Below are 21,196 nucleotides of genomic sequence, written 5' to 3'. Positions count from 1 at the left end.
TTCCTGGAAGAACCAGGAGAGCTCGCAACAGTCGTCCTCCGGGTCTTGGAGTCCGGCTGTTGGGAAGAAGAAGCTCTTGGAGCTCCAGTCTAAAAAAAAAAAAATAAAATAAAACACTCGGTCAGTATATGCATAAACCCAACTCCAAAAAGAGAGTGAAGGGTTCGAAGCTCACCAAGGGTGCCCCTTTGTTGGGGGAGTCGGTTGAAGACTGTTGCATGATGGAGGCCCGCAACATGGCCGCCGCAGTCTTGGAGGCAGTAATTTTGCTCATGCGTCCGCTGCAAAAACAAATAGCAAAGTTAATAAAAAGTCATCACAAAAATGCATGGAAAAACAGAGTATTCGACAGGCCGGCTACCTCTTGAGCACCGAATGCTGAGGCCACAGGCGGCCAAAAAGTACTCGTCGTAGAGCCATTTGAAGCTCGGGACGCAGTGCAGGGGTACTTGCTCTCGTACCCCTGAAGTAGAGTTCACCCTCGACTCTACTTTGAAGAGTCCTTTATCTAGGATCTCTTTCTTAGCCTTGGGGGGAACAGGCGGCATGCTGCGGCCGCCTGCAAGAAGGGGCGGATTCTTGTTCCACCTGTTGAAGCGTTTGTTCAGCTCTGTGTCTGAACTCTCAATGATAAGGAAGGTGCTCCGCCAGTCCTTCCATTTGTTTGCTTTACCTCTTGTCATGAGGTAGCCCCTGTGGCTCGTCAATTGATACCAGCCGGTACCGCCTGCCTTAGGGGTCCGGCTGAGGTAGTTCATGTGGGCGAAAGCCTCGAAGTTTGGCTCCACCCCGTGCAGTTCGCACCCGACCACATAGCCGAGTACGTTGACCCAGGAGTTCGGGGCTAACTGCCATAACCCCAACTCATACCCATCCAAGATCCGCTGAACAGCCGGATGTAGTGGGAATCGCAGCCCAGCCTTGATGGCCGCCTCGTAGCAGCCAAAGCAGGCGCCATCATAGCTAGTACCAGCCGGCCAGACGACTGTGTCCTCTGGATCCGGCACGAACACTAAAAAGCCGGGGCCCATTGTGTGGTTCGCAATAAAGCTCCCCACTTTCTCTTGCATGGCCGTTATCCGGCCCCGTGGAACAGTGAAGTAGTAGGGGGTATTTTGCTCTCGGTAAGAGGTGGATGTTTTTCTCTTCTGAGTCCAGAGAAGCATGGCCAGAAGAGCTAGACTCGGATTCGTCCTCTGACGAGTCCGAAGAGGACGACTCCTCCCCTCTCCCAGAGGGGCCCGCCTCCTCTCCTTTAAAAGGAGCAGGAGAAAATGTAGACTTGTCAACTGTAAAATTGGAAGGGGTCACTTTGACTCCTCCCTCAGAACTGCCGGCTTTCAAGCCGCTTTGGTTCACTTCCACATCTGGCGCCTGGTCAGATGTTTCACTAACCGGCACCCTGTGGGAGGAGCCGTCTGAGTTCGAAATCCTAGCAGTTCTTTTTGTTCTGGCCATCATGTTCTGCATAGACACAGAGACAGTCGGACTTTGTATAAAGGGCAAAGATGGGTCCGGAAAAGGGCAGGCGGCACTCCTAGTCCTAGATTCAGCCGTCCCCGGTGACCGGCTGATCACTAACCTAGGCCGTGTCGTGTGCTTCTGTGGTGCCATTTCAAAAAAGAATAAAATAAAGAGAAAATTAAGAGTAAGAGAACCGACGGTTACCTAAACGAGTGACGTTGATGAAGTTCTGAAAATCCTTTGCAGTCGGCTTGTCAGAGCAGGCGGTAGGTAGAAAGGGTCCAAAATGTCAGAGCAAGTTCAGGGGTCCGAATGTTCTCTCACAAAGTTCTTAAGTGTGAAAATGACCGAAGTCAACACTCCTTTATATAGGCGAAGTGAGAAGGCGAAGGGTCACTTCCGGAATTCAAAATTTTGGCGGGAGAATCTCTCGGCCTTTCGCCGAGTGACACCTTTAGCAGGACGTCGCCTGTTACAGGGCGACACCTGTCACAGGTAACACGTGACCAGTCACGTTCCACCTGTGAGGGGCAAATGATTAGGGGATTTTGCTCCCACCAATCGGAATGCGCCACGTGGGCCAATCAGGTCCTGCCAAGTGTCCCCCAGTTGGAACTGTCAGGGCTTGCCACGTGGCACACGCTTATTCGTCCACCTTGGACCTATTATGTCATGACACGTGGCATACTCCATGCCTAATGGAGAAACCGGCCACCTAGGCCCAACTTTCGAGGGAAGCCCAATCAGCCCAAGGTTAACCTAAACCTAGGATTGGCACGTTTCCCGAGGTTATAAATACCTCCCTTAATCCTCATTAAGGGGGATTACGCACATTAAACACTCTCACCTAGAGAGACCCAATCACTTTAATTTCCGCATTAATTACTCCTTAAGCAAGTACTAACTTGACCGTCGGAGGCGGATCTCCAATCATCCGGAGCATCCGTTTGTTTTGCAGGTACAGGCGTCCGGTTCCAGTCTCGGAATTGTAACTCTCCCGCAGGACATCAGAAAACCCCGAAACAATAATGATAATGATAATAATAATAATGATAATAATAATAATAACAATTCAAAATTCTCTCAAATAACGGTGATCTTTATGGGTGATTAGGGCTGCTTCCACGTCCAAGTTTCGGCGACTTCCACGTCCAAATTCCGGCGACTTCCACAGCAGCAGCTGCGGTTTCTGGCAGACTCAGGCGGTCTCAAGCGACTATTTCGTGGCGATTTTCAGGTGGTTTATGTGTTTGCTTCCACGTATTTTTCAGGCGGTTTGCGTGTTTAGCTTCAAGCGTGTTCAAGTCATGAAGCAGTTCCCAGCAGTTTGCGTGTTATACGTTCAGGTCAGGAGACTTTCAAGCGAATTTCAGGTGGTTTCTGGGCATTTTTATTGGTGCGATTTGCTCGATAATTTGGTGCAATTTCTGGGCGTCTTCTTGATCGGTTGTTTCTGGGCGGTTTTGGTGTGTTTTCAGGCGGCTTTCAGGTGCATTTTTAGGTGAAATTAAGGTGTAGTTCTACTGGGTTTTCAGGCGTGGTTCTGCTCTATTTTTGGTGCGATTTTCAGGCTGTTATTGGGTCAATTTTGCGGGAGTATTCCTCTCTAATATTGGTGCTATTTTTGGTCAGTTGGTGCAATTTTCAGGCGGTCAGTTTGATGCAATTTTGGGGTGATTTTGGTGCAGTTTTGGTGTGTATTTGGTGCTGTTTTTGGTGCTGTTTTTTGGTGCGTATTTGGTGCTGTTTGGGTGTGTTTTTAGTGTTGTTTTTTTGTGCAGTTTTGGTGTGGATTTGGTGTTTTTTTTATGTAGTTTTGGTGTGATTTGGGTGTGTAGTTTTGGTGCGATATTAGGTCGTTTCATGTGTAGTTTGTGTTGTGCTATATTGTGATCTTCTCGTGGCAAGTTTGGGTGGGTGTTGTGCCTCCTTCTGTTCGCTTTCATTGCCCATTTGTGGGTCTTAATGGGTGTCTTTATGGGGGGGGAATGGTCTCTCTATAGAATATTTGATCACTCATCTCTATGACCGTCATTGTTGTGCGGATGCGCGGGATATGACCCGAAACTCTCTTACTTCTGATTTGGCTATTTTCTTAGAGCCGGAGTCAACCTCTCGTCGTATGGTCATTTGACTTTGTGGGGAGTGTTTCAAGACACATACTCTTCGTACGAAGTGTCGACATGGTCCTAGTTCTGATGATATTGTGGCCCCACCTGATTATGGGGATGGTGTTGTTTGGTTTGTTCTTTATGGTTGTCCTAAACCGCATGGTCCTTCTTTGGAGGTATCTAATCTTGTTTCTAGTGTGCCTTATGAGCCTTATTTTGCATTTGATGTTGCTCTCCTTGATAGTTTGCTATCTGAGCGGTTTCGTTCGGTGAAATCTATCCCTCCTAAGTGTCGCTTGGGTTTTTCTCGGGTTCTCAAAGGAGCACTTGATAAGGTGATTTGCAAGCCTAATGACATCTCTTATTGGGTTCAATAGCTTGTGTTGCCTCTCTGTGTCCTTAAAAACTTTCCTCAGAGGAGTAGTCGTGAGTGTTCTTCGGGTGTCAGGCGGCAACAGCAAGAAGAGTGTATCACCGCTACTATTCGTTCTTGGTGTGAGCCTGGTGGTTCTGTGAATCTTGTGCGGGATGCGTTGGCTTATGTGTCTCCTCCTTTGGTGGATGCTGATGAGGACCATGATTTGTCTGAGCGTAGTATTAAGCAATGTAAGAGAAAGATTTGTGACGGACATTACACTGTTGCGGTTAGGGTTCTTTCGTCTTCTGGTCTTGCCCCTTACAATGATGCTACTCTTACGGATTTACATGCTAAGCACCCTTCCTTTCCGGCTCCTATCTTACCGGATATCCCTATTGATCATCCCCTTATTGCTACTCCTGCTGTTGTTTTGGACCAGATTAGGGGTTTTCCTCGTGGTACGTCATGCGGTAGAGACGACTTGCGTGCTCAACACCTTATGGATTGCTTGAGTAGTGCTACAGTTGCTATTTCAGATGAGTTGGTGGACTCTATTACGCAGGTGGTTAATCTTTTTCTTGCTGGGAAATGTCCTGCTGAGTTGGGAGAACATATTGCTAGTGCTCCTCTCATGCCGCTTGTTAAGCCTGGAGGTGGTATTCGGCCTATTGATGTGGGTACCATTTGGAGACGCTTGGTTTCAAAGGTTGGGGCAGCTTTAATTGGTCCACGTATGGGAAACTATTTAGGAGGTCTTCACTTTGGTGTTGGGGTGTCGGCGGGTGGTGAGACTATTCTTCATGCAGTTAATCGTTTGGTTAAGGCTCGTGGTGGTGATGTTGGCCTCTCTATGTTGCTGGTGGATTTCCAGAATTCCTTTAATTTGGTTGATTGTACGGCTTTGTTGCGTGAGGTTCGTCTCTGTTGTCCAGCTCTCTCGCGTTGGGTTGAATGCTATTACTCTACTCCAGCCACACTATTCTATGGGGAGCATATCTTATGGTCATGTCAAGGAGTGCAGTAGGGTGATCCTCTTGGCCCTTTGCTTTTTGCTTTGTTGCTCCATCCGTTGGTGTGTCGAATAAGGGATTCTTTTTACTTATGTTTCCAGGCTTGGTATTTGGATGATGGCACTATTATTGGTGACACCTTGGTGGTTAGAAAGGTTATGGACTAATTTTGGTGGAGGGACCTCGTCTCGGCCTCCATGTAAATGTTGAAAAAAACGGAAGTTTTCTAGCCCACGGAGGACCCACGTAGCCGTCTCGTCGGTGTCTTTCCTCCAGATATTACTCGTCATGTGCAGGGTGTTAAGTTGATTGGTGGTCCTGTCAGTGCAGATTCCTCTTTCTGTGGTGAGCTTGTTTCACAGAGAGTGTCGAAGACCATTGTGCTAATGGATGTTGTTGCTAAGCTTGATGATCCCCAATGTGAGTTGTTACTACTTCGTGTGTGTGCTGGGGTTTCAAAACTCTACTTTGCTATGCGCACTTGTCCCCCTCGTCTCTTTGAAACGGCCCAAATTTTTTTTGATGTGGCCCTTCGGGCTTCTTTAGAGCGCATTGTTACTGCTTTCGGGCCTGGTTTTGGTGATTAGCAATGGCGACTTGCCACCTTGCCTTTTGCTTATGGTGGACTGGGTGTTTATTCAGCGGGTGATGTTCGACACTATGCTTTCCTTGCGTCGCGTTTGCAGTCTACTGGTTTTCAGGCTACGCTTCTTCGCGATTCTGGTATTGTTGGTTAGGGACCGGCGTTCGATGATGCTCTTAGTCTTTTTAATAGGACAGTGGAGACTGACCTTATGCATAATCCTAGTGAGATCGCTGCCCCCAAACTCATGAAGAAATTGGCAGATATATATTTCACGAAGGTTACCGCTTCTACAACATCCACTTTCTCCTTATCTCCGCATCAGGTTGCCTTATGGAAATCCTAGCAGGGGGATCACACTTCTGCCTGGTTGCGGGCGGTGCCAACTTCAGGGTTGGGTCAGACTATGAATGGTAAGGCTTATCGTTCTGTTCTTTGTTACAGATTGGGTGTTCCTTTGTTCTCCGTTTCGGCACCGTGTTCCGCTTGCTCAAGGGTTTTCGATGGGGATATTTTTGGGGATCATGCATGTACTATGCTGGGATGGTGGGCATTAAATATCGACATAATGTTGTTCGCAATACCCTTGTTGATATTTGTTTTCGGTCCGGGATTTTTGCTCGTAAGGAGGTTAACATTGGGTTGACTGGAGGAAACGTTGGGGCTCTTCGACCTGCAGATGTGTTGCTTTATTCTTGGGATAGAGGCCTTGATGTGAGTGTTGACTTGACAGGGAATTCTCCTTTAACACAATCAGGGTTGTCTGACTTTGTTCCTGGTCGTGTTGTGTCGGTTGTTGCTCAGCGAAAGCGGGACAAGTATGGGGCGCGTTGCATGGGCTATTGGCTATGGTTTTCTCTCCTTCTCCTTTTCTTCATTGGGGGAATTAGAGAGGGATATTGTTGCGTTGCTGAAGCGGGTTCAGGCGTTCGCACGGACTTAGGATATAGGTGCTCGTGCAGCTGCACACATCTTCAGCAGGATCGGGTTTGCTATAACTAGAGGAGTGGGGGCCCAGATTGTATCTCGGCTCCCCACTAATTTCTTGTAAATCGATTGAATTTGTAGGTTTTTGATAATAAAATAATAATAATAGAATTAATTAAGAGAAGAGAAGAAGAGGTAGAAAACTGAAAGAAGAAGAGGTTCATTTATCGTTTAGTTAAAACATAAAGCATATTTGCATATAAAATCACATATTTATAGATTTAGCCGTGCATACGTACCTTGCTATTAATTTGCACTTAAGCACGAAAACTTTTAATTACGAACTTGAAATTCCACATAAGATAACCAATAACCCATTGGGTCTATCTTTATCATTTTTTCACCTTTTGAGATCTGATATTTTTTTTTTTCACCATTTGGGACCTCAAATCTAATTTTCGGCCAAAAAGTAACCAAGGGTGAGTAAGAAAGATAGTCCCTTGGGTTAAAAACTCAATCCCCTAAAAAGCTACCTAAAAAAAAGATAGTCCCCTACTAAAAAATATAGTTCCCTATTAGATATTCTTGGATTGAGGGAAATGTATTGCTAGGGTAATAAAAGTCAAACTAAGCAAAATAAAAGTAAATAAGGAAGAAGGAGATAGTGATGGCGTGATTGTAAGAAAAATTATGTAATGTTGGTGAGATATGAGGTGAACAAAGAGGCTCATTTTGGGGTTAATAGTTACAATAGTGACACTAGGGGGGAGGGTGAATAACTAATACCCTCATTATGAGAGTAATAATTCTCCATCTCTCTCTTTTTCTCATGCAACAACTACCTTATTTTATTTGTAAACACCATACCTCCTACAACAACACCTCTAATTACTTATGTTTTTTCAAGTTTGATTTTTATTACCCCAAAATTAATATTATTGATCTTTATATTTTTCCTTCAAAGAGATACATGAAAAACAAAACAATTGGATTTCTTATTAAGGGACCAATTTTATTTATGTTTTTGATAAAACCTGTTGTATTATTAGGGAGGAGGGAAGGCTTAAATTAGCCATTACAAGCTCATAAAGATCCTACTTAATCTAGCTAAACTATGAGTCACATGCATGGTTCCCCTCCCTCTTAACAAAAGAAAAAGAGCAGTAAAGACATGAGTTTGCAAGTTGCGGGATATCTCCAACAACTGTACCAAAACCTGTAGGACTGACTGAAGCCTTCTTTAGATTATGGACGTGGATCAATTTATAATACTCTCTAATTAGGATTATTACTTTGGATGGAAATATAAATTGCTAAAAGCCTAAAACATATGGATTTTATTATACTAAGGTCCTGTTCACTTCACCTTACAAAATAATATTCAGTAAAATCAGTTCAATAAAATTAATTTCATTTCATTAAAAATAAGTTCAGTTCAGCAAAAATAATTTCAGTTCAGTAAAAATCAGTAAATGTAAAGAATAAATATAATAGAGATTCAGTAAAAATAGTTTCAGTTCAGCAAACACAATTTCAGTTCAGTAAAAATATTTCACTTCAGTAAAAATCAGTAAATGTAAAGAATAAATATAATAGAGATTCAGTAAAAATAATTTCAGTTCAGTACAAATAATTTCGGTTCAGATAATTTAAGTTCAGCAAAAATAATTTCAGTTCAGTAAAAAAAGGTAAAGTGAAGCCTAAGTGGCCATTCTTTAAAGAAAAAAAAATCATACTAACGGGCAAAAATATTTTCCTTTAGTTTTATTTGTGGATGTGGACCAATTTATAACATTTTCTTATTAGGATTATTACACTAAAAAAAAAAAATTAATATGGAGCAATAATTATAGATACATTAAGGAACCATTACGGAAACATCAAATTAAGGGTGCAGAAGAAAGATGTCATCTATAACTAGGGTATAAATTAAATCCTTAATGCGAATAGACAATGTGAATTAATTCACAAATAGAAGAGAAAATTTAAAGATTGCTTAAGATTTGCTAGTCCAAAAACAAAGCTCAAAATCGGTTGAAATTTGAGCATGCCATTTTTGTAAAATTTCTAACAATGCAAGAAGTAGATGATGACGAGGAGACACTATTTTTCTTTCCCCTATCCTAATTCATCATTGTTGCTAATCTAATTCATCATTTAACAGTATAGAGAAAAAAAAATATATAGTAGTGAAAGAAATGAAAAAGGAAAGAATATTATTTATTGACTTTATCTAATATGAGACCTATGTTTTTGTGAATTAACTAGTATAGTACCTGAGAATTGCACGGTTTTAAAAGTTCAAATAACAAATCTCACAAAATCAACTAAAGTTAGCTTAATGCACAATAGTGAAATACTATACATTAATTGATAATTCATTACAGTAAAGTGTACTCATCTTATCATAGTACCCGTGTCATAAATATAATGTGAATGAAATAGTTTAGTTGATTTTGTGATCATCGTACCCATATCGAACACGCAATACACAAAATCCCTATGGATTCGAGTACTTTGATAGTTTGATACATAGTTTTAAAGCAATTTTTATTCAGTTTGAGCAATTTTTGAATGATTTTTCGTTTTCTTAAAATTAGAAAAAAATTGTCAAGAATAAAACGACCTTTCATTTGTCTTTCAAAAATAAACGACTTTTTGATTATTCCAGAATGCATCTGCTGAAAATAGAATGTTATCGGTTGGTAACCTAATTGTGTCACTTGTTGTTATGTAATTGGTTATTATTTATTTTATTTTTTTTTACAATTTTCTTTTTAAAAAATTAATATTATTAAAAAAAAAAAAAAAAAAAAACAGCCCCCATTCCCATCAGTCCATCACCACCCCACGCACCACCGCCAGCCTTCACCACCACCCCCTCCAGCCGGCCGAAACCCCAGCCCTCGTCACCACCCACCACCACCACCGAAATCCACCACCACCGAGTCACCCCAGCCCCGACAAATCCCACCCCAGGCCCCACCAACATGGCCGAAAACCCCACCACACACCCCATTAGCCGGCCGAAAACCCCTCGAGCATTTGTTTTCAACAACTAGTGGATAACATCGCTAGGGTATAAACTATGTCCTAAGCTAGAATACGAGGCCCAGTTTGAGTCTTTGAGAACTCAAATCAAACTTAATGCATAAATTGGATAGGGTCATTCATTCAAATTATGGCTGCTATTTGCAGATTAACTCTGAAAACTAACTGAATCTAATAAATAATCTCGGCGTTGCGGGGAAGCGAGAGAGGGAGGGGGAGGGGGTTGGTGACGTTGCGGGTAGCGGGAGGGGATGGGCTGGTGCTGGTGGCGTTGCACGGAGGAGGGAAAAGGAACGCCACCAACGGAAAGGGAAGGGGCTGAACCAGCTGGGGAGGGGGAGGTTTAATTTTTTTTAAATTAAGTTTTTTTTTTTTTTTTTTTTTTTTTTTTTTTTTTTTTTTTTTTAAACCATTTTATTTAAAAGAAAAATTGAAAAACTAAATTAAAAAATCCTAAGCAATAAAAATGTGATACGTGTCCGGTTTAACCCATGATATAGGTTACCGGTTATTTATTTTATTTATAGAAGATGTATGTCAAAGGTCGTTTTATTCCGGAATAATCAAAATGTCATTTTACTTTTAGAAGACCGGTGAAAGGTCGTTTTATTCTGACAATTTTTCCTAAAATATACGTAGTAGAAATTGTCAAACGATTTCCGTAGATATTGCTTAATTATAAACTAATTCCCTATTTGCGTCGATTTAAAAACTTATTTCCACGGTATCGTCTACGTAGGTTTGGTACCAGGTTTTTTTTTTTTTTTTTTTTTTTTTTTTTTTTTTTTTGTTCAGCAAAAAACCGCTAACGGCAATAGAACCTGTTTCGCGGTTTTCTGAGGTGTCCTACGGGAGAGTTACAGCACCGGGAATGTACGCCTGACGTCTGTATCTGCAAAACCACGAAACTCCGGTTGGGTGGAGTTCCGCCTTTGACGGTCAAGTTAGTATGATTCCGGATGAAATTACGTACGGAAGGTAAATTGGTTCTCTCGGATTTCGGGAGATTCCGCAATTAATATTGCTCGGGTTTTTGTGGGCGTATTTATGAATCATCAATGAATAAGGTAGATTCCTCTATTTATAGCAGATGGGTCTGCTCCCCCATTGGGGGTACAATGTCGTGGCGTCCATTGGTTGGATGCCCATGGTGCAATAGGGTGATGACACGTGTCAGACCCCTATAGGGCCACGTGTCCAGGGTAATTTTTACCTTAAACATTTGCCCCTCACGGGTGCTAACGTGGCTATGCCACGTGGCACCTGTGACACGTGCCAACCGAGCAGGAAGGCGACGATTCGCCTCCCTCCCCCTCTTTTTTCAAATTTCAAACTAAGGGGAAAGAGGAGGTGACGGTTCACCTTCTGAGATCTCCTATAAATAGGCATCCCCCTCCTCTCATTTCTCACTTTGTCATTTTTGAGAGAAATTTCTTGAGTGAGAAAGCGAGAGCTCTTGACCCCGCCTGCTTACTTGTGCAAACAGCCGTTCTTTCCGAATACCGCTTGAGTTACGCAGTCCGTCTCACTAAGGTATCCTTCTGACTCAATCGGTCTTTTTGATTGAATGTTTGATTATGCTGCAACCGGCTTTTGCCGTCTGGAGCTTTTTAGGCAATTTTTTATAAATTGCATCTATTGAAAATCTCAGCCGGTGTAGACCGTCTGAGTTATCTTCTGGCACTTGTTGAAGTTGCACTCAATAGACCCTCAATCGGTTTACACCGTCTGGGGCATCAAACAAGCAATCTCTGGTGAGTTGCATTTAATAGACCCTCAGCCGGTGTAAACCGTCTGGGGTATCTTCAAGCAATCTCATTGGTGAGTTGCATTCAATAGACCCTCAGCCGGTGTAAACCGTCTGGGGTTTCTTTGATCAAACTTTCTTTTGGCCTGCCTTGCTGTTTACCCCGCCGGTCTCACACCGTCTGGGGGGTGAGCAAACAATTTCTTACTAAACTGTTTTGTTGTGACCCCTGACCGGTCTTTGCCGCCTGGGGTGCCTTGAAACAACCTTCACTTTAACGAATACACAGCCGGCCTTCAGGCCGCCTGTATTGGCTTCACTATTACTTTGAGCTGTCTTTTTGCGAAACTCAGCCGGTTTATGCCGACTGGGGGGTCTTTGCCCAATCTGATAAAAATCCTAGATTATTTGCTTTTGCCAATCTCACCCAACCGGCTTTTCCCGCCTGTGGTATCTTTGGGCAACATTGGTGATTAATTTTCCTTCTTTTGCCAATTTGCAGTTCGCTCAAAGTGATACCGTTTGGGGTATCTTTGGTCAACAACCGTCTCCAAATTTCTATTCAATCTCAAGGTAACGTCTTGGTTGTCTTTTTTGGAGTTTATTTTTTATTCTTTTGGCTATAAATACCTTAAAATAATGACCTCACCCATCACACACACGGCACACCACAATTTAGAGGTCAGCTGGTCTCCTGGTACGGCTGAATCTAGGACTGGGGGTGCCGCCTCTAGGTACGGGGAGTCTCCTTGTTCATCTTCGAAACCGATCGTCTCTGTCTCTGTGCAGGACGCAATGGCTCGCACAAAAAAGACTGCCTTCGATGCAGAGTACAGAGAGGCAGACTCAGGCGAGCTGCCGCCTGACCCCAGCCAGACAGAGGGGACAAGAGATTCTCCACCTGGCACCCCAAGCACTCCCAGTGATGGGATTTTAGGAATAGGAATGGGAGGTGACAAAGATGTCGCCTCACCTTCTAAAGTCGAGCTGGAACACCAAGAGGGTGCCAGCGACGACGAGGCCGCCTCCTCATTCGGTAGAGAGCAGAGCGGCAGCAGCAGCAGCCTCTTGACACCGGATGCTGATAGTGAGGCGGAGGAAAGGCCTAATTGGAATAATAAAGGTGACCCGTTCCTCATGACCGTATCTGCCAAGGATAGGGCAAGCATGGCCAATAACTTGGAGGACTTTGTAAAAATTCGCCCGCTTGGGAGGGGTTGGAAAATAATTGTGCCGCCTGAGTTGGGCACTATTGTTTGGGAAGACGAGCAGCCTAATGCGGACGGATATTTCGGCTGCTATGAGGCAGCATTCCTGGCTGGTCTCCGCTTCCCCCTTCATAACACAATAAAGGCCATCCTTCGAGGATATGGCCTTGGTATTTGGCAGTTAACCCCCAACTCATGGGTTAACATATTGGGTTACATTGCCGCCTGCGAGATGCAGGAAATCAACCCCGGATGGGAGGCTTTCGCTCACATGCACTACTTGAGCAGAAGTCCAGGCGATTGGAGAGCCTGGTACACACTGACCACCTATCCCCAGTACCTGATGACTTTAGACAAACCGTCTAAGTGGTCCGACTGGAAGAACAGGTTTTACTTAGTCTCCGCCCCTACTAAGGCGGAGAACCGGGAGTATAGGGTATACAACCGGAAGCCAGCCCTTCTAGGTCACAAGTGCAAAAAACCTCGTGTTCCGGATGAGGACTATGAGCGAATAATAGAGTCCAAGTTCTTTGAACAGACCACCGCCACCCTCTCCAATGGGGACTTAATAAGTGTACCCAGAAATTGGGTACCTAGGCACGAGTTTCTTCGAGACGAGGCGTTTCAGTCCGTTTGTAAGCTTAGCACTCAGTTTGACAAACGTAGGTCACATTAGAGATTGCCCCTATCTTATCTTTTGTTCCTTGTTTTATTTGTTTCCCTGACCGGATGGGTTCTTTTATGCAGTACGTGGATTAGCAATGTTGCCTGCTGACAAGACACCAGCCAAGTCAGCCGCTGAAATCCGCAAGGAAAATGCGGAGAAAAAACTTGCTGCTCAGGCGGCAAAGAAGGTATCTTTCTTTTCCTTTTTTCTTTCCACATATATTTCCGTTTGGCTTCAATGCCGCCTGATTGCTATGTTTGTTTTTAGGATGGGAGCAAGGTGCCCCATTCTGTTTCAAAGATAATCAGGCCTAGGACTGGAGAGGAGCCGCCTGCCCAGAACAAGGCGAGGAAGACTTCCTCTTTGACGGTACCTAGCCGTCTGACGATTGGGGGTAAAACTCTCAAGAACCTCGGCTTGGGGTTCGATCTGTCAAAGAGGCAACCGGATGTTCCTGAAAAGGAGACGGAGCCGCCTAGGGCATCCGGTGCTTCAATACCGGCTGAGGGCAGTCACGACCCTCATCCTACCACCCAAGGTACTCTTGACCCCTTCAACCCTTCTTTTCTTGGCAAGCCTATGCGGGTCAAGTCGCACTCCCAACTCCAGCCAGAAGACTCTTCTGGCAGCCGGCAGTCGATAGGAGGGAAGTATGTTGCCTTCTCACCATCTGTTTCTGGTGCAGATCACTCCCCTCGCTGGCCGGATGTACAACGGTACGCTCGGGCCATGCTGAAGGCCGTCCCAAAAGAGGAGAAGGAGGCGATCCCAGGGATCCATTCCTTCAATGCCGACCAGGTTCTGGCCGGCCTGTCTGAGGTACATAATCCTTCAATTTGTTTTTCTAAGTTATTATGCCGCCTGGTCACTTCTGACACCGTCTAGGCTTTTGCAGTCAATGCTGCGCGTGGAAGGGCTCAAGAAGGCTTATGCCCGCAAGTGTGAGGAGGTAAGACGGGCTAAACGGGATGCGTCTGACGCCCATAACGTTGCCCAGTATTCCATGATTATGCATGAATTAAAAACTAAAAGCATAATCATGCAACAGGCGGACAACATCAAGCGGCTCCAAAAGGTGCTCGATGAAGCCGGCACCAAGATCCACAACCTCAAGGCGGAAAAGGATAATGCCGAGGCAGAGCTGAAGAAGGTGAACGACTCTTCCAAACTCCTGGAGGTGGCCAGGAAGGAGAACACAAATCTCCTTGCTGACAACGTCCGCTTGAAGGAGGCGGCAGCCAAGGCCAGCGACAATTTCAAGGCTACGCTGGAGGCTGAACAAAGTCGGCTCATCGAAGAGAATGAGCAAGACTGCATCGCTCGAATGCAGAAGGCTTCATCCCTGGTTCATCCGGACGCGGAATACACTGTCTGGGAACTTGCCTACAAGCATGCAGATCTTGCCATTGATGCGCAAGAAACGAACCAGCTGGCTCCGGAGCCTTATGAGGAGTGGGTCCAAAAGCAAATTGAGGCCATGCAGGAGAGAATCGAGAGGAGATTGCCCCTCCTGTCCCAGGAGCCGCCTTGCAGAGCCAGGAACAGGATCAGCCTCCTCAGCCTTAAGCTCTTAGTCATATTTTTCGGCCTGCGTGCCGTATGTTTCCATTGTATCTTTTACCGGACAGGGGTCCGGCTAACAATTGAACAAAGTTTTAAAGTTTGTTAATATAATTTTATGCCGACTGAGTCGGTCATCTTTGCAGCACTTGTTCAATTTTTTGCTTTTCATTGTTTGTATTCTTCTCTCTTTTTTTTTTTTTCGAACTGACAATGCCGAATGGGTTGACTATGCCTGCCCCTGGGTGGGTGATTGTTTAGTGCAAACACTAAGCAAATAGCCGCCCATACATTCCTAGATCAACAGTCAACCGATCTGGGTCAAGCGGGTTTAGGTCAGACATGTTAATGTGCTGATTGCTGCTTGAGTCGCACTTAGAGAGCGAATTAGGGGTCTATGTGACCGCTTGCATGAGAAGTCTGAGCCAGCCTATGCCGACTGACTATAGACTTCTTACCGGCTGGGTTAACTTGGGGTAACAATCATATGGAATCTTTCCCATATTGGTGGGAAGTAAATTAGATAGAATTTTCGCCGCCTTAGTTGCCTTGAGGCAAAGAAGGCTGTGGCTTGAATTGTAATTTCCCCGTCTAAGGTACCATGGGGTTACAGTCAAGATCTTTTAGTGGTTGGTTAATGGGCGCATAGGCCGGCTAGATTGCTTTTTGGCAATAGCCGTTTGCCCAACAAGATTTAATTTTGCCGCCTGTTTTGCCTTGGGGGCAATAACCGGTTCCATCTTGTTTGCAATAGGTCATTCGGACGGTCATGGGCTTAACCTAGCCGGTTAAGACCGTCCGACGTTTTGACGCTTAGAACAATATACCACCCGGAAGGGAGATGTTCTCTTCGACAAATTCACCCGGATGGGCGTTGCCGGATGTCTGTTCGGAGGTTAAGCAGACGGTTTATTGTAGGCTTTGTGCCGTTTAACCGACTAATTTAGGTACTTAGCATTTTTTGGTTTATGTTTGGGGAAAACGGTTGCCGATATTAAAAAACACCCGGATGTGTTGTTCACATCGGGACTTTGGTACACAAAGAAATTGAAATAAAGTATTTCTCATTAATTTACTCTATTTACAAAAAATGACTACATCTTCCTAGAAGTAGTACTTTTTCAAGTTATCCACATTCCAGGTCCTAGGTAGCTTCCTACCGTCTGGAGTTTCCAGGCAGTAGGTGCCGCCTCTGACTTCGTCATATATCCGATAGGGGCCTTCCCAATTGGGGTCAGCTTCCCTTGCTCATTTGCCCTGCCGGTGGCCTCCATCTTTCGTAGTACGAAGTCCCCAACTTTGAGAGGGCGCTTGCGTACTCTTTTGTTGTAAGCCCTCGTCATTCTCAGACGGTATATTTCATGACGTAAGGCGGCATTGCCCCTGCGTTCTGGGAGTGAATCCAATGCTAGGCGCATGGCTTCCCAGTTAGCCTCCTCGTCATAGAGAATGACTCGGAGCGTTGGCTCATAGAGCTCTATTGGCAGAACCGCTTCAGTGCCGTACGTCATTAGAAACGGGGTTTCACCGGTTGCCCCCTTCTCAGTCGTTCTGATGGCCCAAAGGACGTGAGGTAACTCATCCGCCCACAAACCACCGACTCTTTCAATCTTCTTTTTTATGCCGTCTGAGATGAGTTTGTTGAAGGCCTCAACCTGACCGTTTTCTTGGGGCCGGCCAACAGATGCAAAACAATGCGAGATCCCCTGATCTCCCAACCAATCCTTGAGGGCAGGCGTTTCAAACTGAGGACCGTTGTCAAAAACCATAGACATAGGCACCCCAAACCGGGTGATGATGTTTCTCCATATGAAGGAGATGATGTCCTTTGTCTTGATGCCTTTGACCGCCTCGGCCTCAACCCACTTAGTGAAGTAATCTACAGCCATCAGAATGTATCTCCTACCACCTGAGGCAGGCGTGTAAAGACTTAAGATGTCCATGCCCCACTTTGCAAAGGGAACTGGGCTGTAGATTGCCGTCAGATCGGTTGTCGGAAGGTGTATGAGCCGGGCAAACTTCTGACATTTGTCACACTTTTTCACCAAGTCCATGGCATCCGCCTCAAGGGTCGGCCAAAAATAACCTTGTCGCCTAGCTCTCTTTGCTAGAGTCCTGCCGCCTATATGTGAAGCGCAAAAGCCCGCATGCAGATCCTCTAACACTTCTCTTCCTCGCTCTGGGGTTACGCACTTCAGTAACAGCTGGAGGTACCCCTTTCTAAAGAGTTTCCCCTTGAACATTTCAAAGCTTAGAGCTCGCTTTTTAAGTGCTGCCGCTTCTGAAGAGGCATCCGACAGAGTGCCGTCTACCAAATAGTCCCGGATAGGGTCCATCCAGGTGGAGCTTCGGTCTAAGATTCCAATGGGATCATGCTCGATACTTCATTTTTCCATGACCTCCCAAAAGACTGACCTAGGCGTGTCACAAGTGGCGGATGAGGCCAGTTTGGACAAGGCATCCGCCTAGTTGTTCTCTGACCGGGGCACTTAACACAAACGGAACTCATTAAATTCCCCCGCCTCCTCTTTGACCGCCTGCAGGTATTTGATCATTGCCGGATGGGTGGCCTCGTAGTCACCATTGAATTGGCTGACGATTAATTGAGAGTCTGAGCAGGCGTCAACTTTTCTTGCCCCTGCCGCCTTACACATGCGCATACCGGCTAACAGGGCCTCATACTCAGCTTCATTGTTTGAAGCTTGAAATTTGAACCATAGAGCATATTCGTATGTATCTCCTTCTGGAGATTTGCAAATTACGCCTGCACCACAGCCGTTTACCGTAGAGCTTCCGTCTACAAATAACTTCCAAACCTGCCCAGCATCTTCCGGCTGAGCCGGCCTAGTCATTTCGACAATGAAGTCAGCAAACGCCTGACCCTTCACTGCCCGTCTAGGCTCAAAAGTTATTTCCAGGCTCTGAATTTCGACAGCCCATTTGATCATTTGGCCGGATGACTCCATGGTGGTTATTGGTCGTTTGAGTGGCTGATCAGTATAGACAGTTACCGAATTGGCCAAGAAGTATGGCTTCAGCCGCTTGACTTCTTTGTAGAGAGCCAGCCCAAATTTTTCAATCATTGGGTACCAGAGTTCAGCATTTCTGAGAATATGGCTGATGAAATACGCTGGAAGCTGTTTGCCGTCTCTCTCAGCAAGGAGCACGGCTCTAAGGGAGTGATCTGAGACGGCTAGGTACATGTAGAGAACCTCCTTGGGCAGGGGGCTCACTAGTCTGGGCAACGAGTGCAGATGTTGCTTTAACCTTTGGAATGCCACCTCAGCCTCTTCTCCCCATTCAAATCTGGACCTCTTCCTTATTGCTTGGAAGAAGTAAAGGCACTTGTCGCCTGACCGGCCGAGGAATCTTCCTAATGCCGCCAGACAACCGGTTAACCTTTGGGCCTCCTTGACGGTTCGGGGTGATTGCATGTCAATCACCACCTGGACCTTCTCCGGATTGGCCTCTATGCCTCTTTCATCAATCAAGAATCCGAGAAACTTCCTAGACTCAACACCAAAGACACACTTCTTGGGGTTAAGCATGACCTTGTGCCGCCTGAGTGTGGTGAAGGTTTCTCGGAGGTCAGCTAGGTGATCCGCCTGGAGCTTGGATTTGACTATCATGTCGTCTATATACGCCTCTACATTCCTTCCGATTTGATGGATGAAAACCGTGTTGATCATTCGCTGGAAGGTAGCAGGCGCATTCTTCAAACTAAACGGCATCACCGTGTAGCAATACAACCCCTGATCAGTGACGAAGGCCGTCTTTTCCTGATCCTTCTTCCATATGGGAATTTGATGGAAGCCTGAGTAGGCGTCCATGAAACTCATCAGGGCATGGCCGGCTGTAGAGTCAACCAGACTGTCTATCTTAGGAAGCGGGTAGCTATCCTTTGGACATGCCCTGTTTAGGTCAGTGTAGTCTACACACATCCGCCAGGTACCATTCGGTTTTTTGACAAGGACCACATTAGCTACCCAATCCGGGTAGTAGCATTGCCGAATGAACCCAGCGTCGAGGAGCTTTTTGACCTCGGCGGCTGCCGCCTGTGACCTCTCCTCGCCATGATCCCTCTTCTTTTGCCTAACTGGCTTTATTTTAGGATCAACAACTAGCTTATGGACAGCTAGATCCGGGCTGACGCCTGGCATCTCTTCCACTTCAAAGGCAAAGAGGTCGTTGAACTCTCTCAGGAGTTGGAGCAAGTCTGCCCCCAACTTTTCAAAAGCAACTGTCCCAACTTTAATGGTTCTGTCAGGATGGCTGTCGTCCAGGACGACATCAATGCTTTCACCAGCCGGCTGGGGACGGGAGTCATCCGGCCTTTCCCCGGCTAGTGATTGCTATTTCATTTTCTTGGCGGGGGCCAGTTGGTCTGCCTTTCTCTTTGTACCGCCTGCCTTTGGGACAGGCCCGACTTCTTTGTCATCGAGGTCAGTAGGTTCCTCGCTGGGGCCGGCTGCATGGGCAGTCGACCAACGTCTGAGAGATAGCACTCTCTAGCCGCCTTTTGGTCCCCGCTTAGGGAGCCTACTGACCCATTATCCCTCTCGAATTTTATCAGCATGAGGGAGGGGATGATGACCGCCTTGGACTCATTGAGGGTTGGACGTCCCAATATGAGGTTGTAGGCAGTCAGCTCTTCGACCACCAGAAACTTGACGACCATGTGCCGTCCTTCCCCCTTGCCTCCCAGCCGGATGGGTAAGTCTATCCTACCTACCGGATGCACTACCCCACCTCCAAAGCCGACTAGGGGGTGGGGGGCCTTGTGCATACTGCTGGGCTTGTATTTCAGCTTCGCTAAGCAGCGATAGCTTATCAGGTCAGACGAGCTCCCGGTATCGATTAGGATCCGGCCAACTCGTTGATTGGCAACTTTACATTCGATGACAATGGGGTCATCGTGGGGCCGCCTAACAGTACCCCTGTCTTTCTCAGAGATGAAGACTTCTGGAAAGACGTCTTTCGATGCCTGACCTTCGTCCTCTGAGGCGGACAACTTCCTGATGTTGTCCTTGGCACCCCGAATGGTGGGGCCACCACTAGCAAAGCCGCCTGCAATGGTGTAGATATGTTCTTCATCTGTGTCAGAGCTCACCACCAGCTTCTTAGACGACTGCCCTCCATTTGTAGGGTTACCCTTGGAATTTGTCAGAGAGGACTTCAAAACCCCCTCATCGGCCAATCGGTCCAATAGCCACCTGAGGCTGTAGCAACCATTAGTGTCATGGCCAATGTCCTCATGGAATTGGCAATACTTGCTCTTATCCCGATTCTTGACAGCGCTCTTTAGAGGAGCCGGCTTTTCAATGGTCAAGCGGTTTTTAATCTCCATGAGGATGGAGGAGCAGCTTGTTGAACTCGTACTTGGGGACGTACGGTTCCAACTTCTTTTGCTTTTTCTGGAATGACTGGCCTGGGCGGTCAGCTGCCCAGACTTCTTTTCTTTTCTTTTCTTCTTTTCTGGCCGGCTGATGGAACCGGCTTTCCATTACGTCAGATCGCCTAGGTTCTGACGGGTGCTTGACGGCACAGAGCTCCGTCGCCTGTATATAGGCTTCTGCCTCCATTACTGCCTCCTGGAGGGTAGTAACCCTCTTGCGAGCTAAGTCGAACTTGAAATTCGACCCATCTTTCAGACCCTTAAAGAAGTCTGTGTACGCGACTTCGTCAGACAGTCCTTGTATCTGAATTCTCATCAGATTAAACCGCCTGACATAGGACCGAAGCCCCTCCTTGTCACCCTGCCGGATCGCCCCTAGGTCGAGACTGGTTTTCTTGGCCGGGATGTTCATGGAGAAGTTGGACGCGGACAAATATGCAAGCGTCTTAAAGTTATTGATGCACCCAGCCGGCAGGTTGCCAAACCACTGTTGGGCTATGCCCTTTAGTGTTGCCGGGAAGCATCGACACCAGGCGGCGTCGTCCAACCCCTGTAGGTACATGAGGTTGGTGTAGGCAATCAAATGATCTTCTGGGTTGGTGGTACCGTCGTAGGTACCTACCAACACATTCTTAACCTTGGCCGGCTGTGCCGCCTTGGTTATTTCGCGGGAGAAAGCCGAAGGCTATTCCCCTGGGTTTAGCAACCTGAGCTGCCAGTCCATGTGCTGGACGGCGTTTGCCGCCATTCCCCCAAAGGGAGAATGCTGCATGTATGGTGATCCAGCTCCATATGGTTGCTGAGGCACAAATGGAGCCTGGTGGATCACATGAGGAGCAGTACGGATGGACGTGCCGTGCGCCTGGCTCCTAGGGTGAGTTTCCGAATGCTTGATCGAAGAATTACGAAAACTGTCTGGGTATGTCGACGTAGAGGCCGTCTGGGACATACTCTGACCTCTCGTATCCTGGATAAACAACGGGGCATCTGTGAAGGTCTTTTTTGACCCATCCGGCTGTATTTGTCGGATGGCCTTTCGCAGCCCTGATTCAGGGAAATGAATTTTTGAAAGGTCAATTAGGGGCCCATCCCCCCCTATAGGCTTCAGGTGAGGA

At 46.2% G+C, this 21,196-nt stretch overlaps 1 protein-coding gene across 3 annotated transcripts; it reads left to right on the top strand.

Moving 5' to 3' along the window:
- Positions 1-12,848: 12,848 nt before the first annotated feature.
- LOC110728707 lies at positions 12,849-15,091 on the top strand. 3 transcript variants are annotated; one of them, XM_021908351.1, is made up of 4 exons: positions 12,849-13,313; positions 13,394-13,664; positions 13,812-13,945; positions 14,022-15,091. In XM_021908351.1, exons 1-4 carry the CDS (start codon positions 13,221-13,223, stop codon positions 14,793-14,795), a joined length of 1,272 nt encoding a protein of 423 aa, XP_021764043.1. In that variant the 5' UTR covers positions 12,849-13,220; the 3' UTR covers positions 14,796-15,091. The 3 variants fall into 3 exon arrangements, with proteins under 3 accessions (XP_021764043.1, XP_021764042.1, XP_021764041.1); XM_021908350.1 differs by having other exon boundaries at positions 13,394-13,945; positions 14,022-14,075; positions 14,175-15,091; XM_021908349.1 differs by having other exon boundaries at positions 13,394-13,945.
- The last annotated feature ends 6,105 nt before the right edge of the window (positions 15,092-21,196 follow it).

Source organism: Chenopodium quinoa, unplaced genomic scaffold (assembly GCF_001683475.1).
Source record: "Chenopodium quinoa cultivar QQ74 unplaced genomic scaffold, ASM168347v1, whole genome shotgun sequence".
NCBI classification, from domain to species: Eukaryota; Viridiplantae; Streptophyta; class Magnoliopsida; order Caryophyllales; family Amaranthaceae; genus Chenopodium; species Chenopodium quinoa.
Note: the sequence above shows the minus strand (reverse complement) of the source record. Positions and strands in the feature narration are given on the sequence as shown.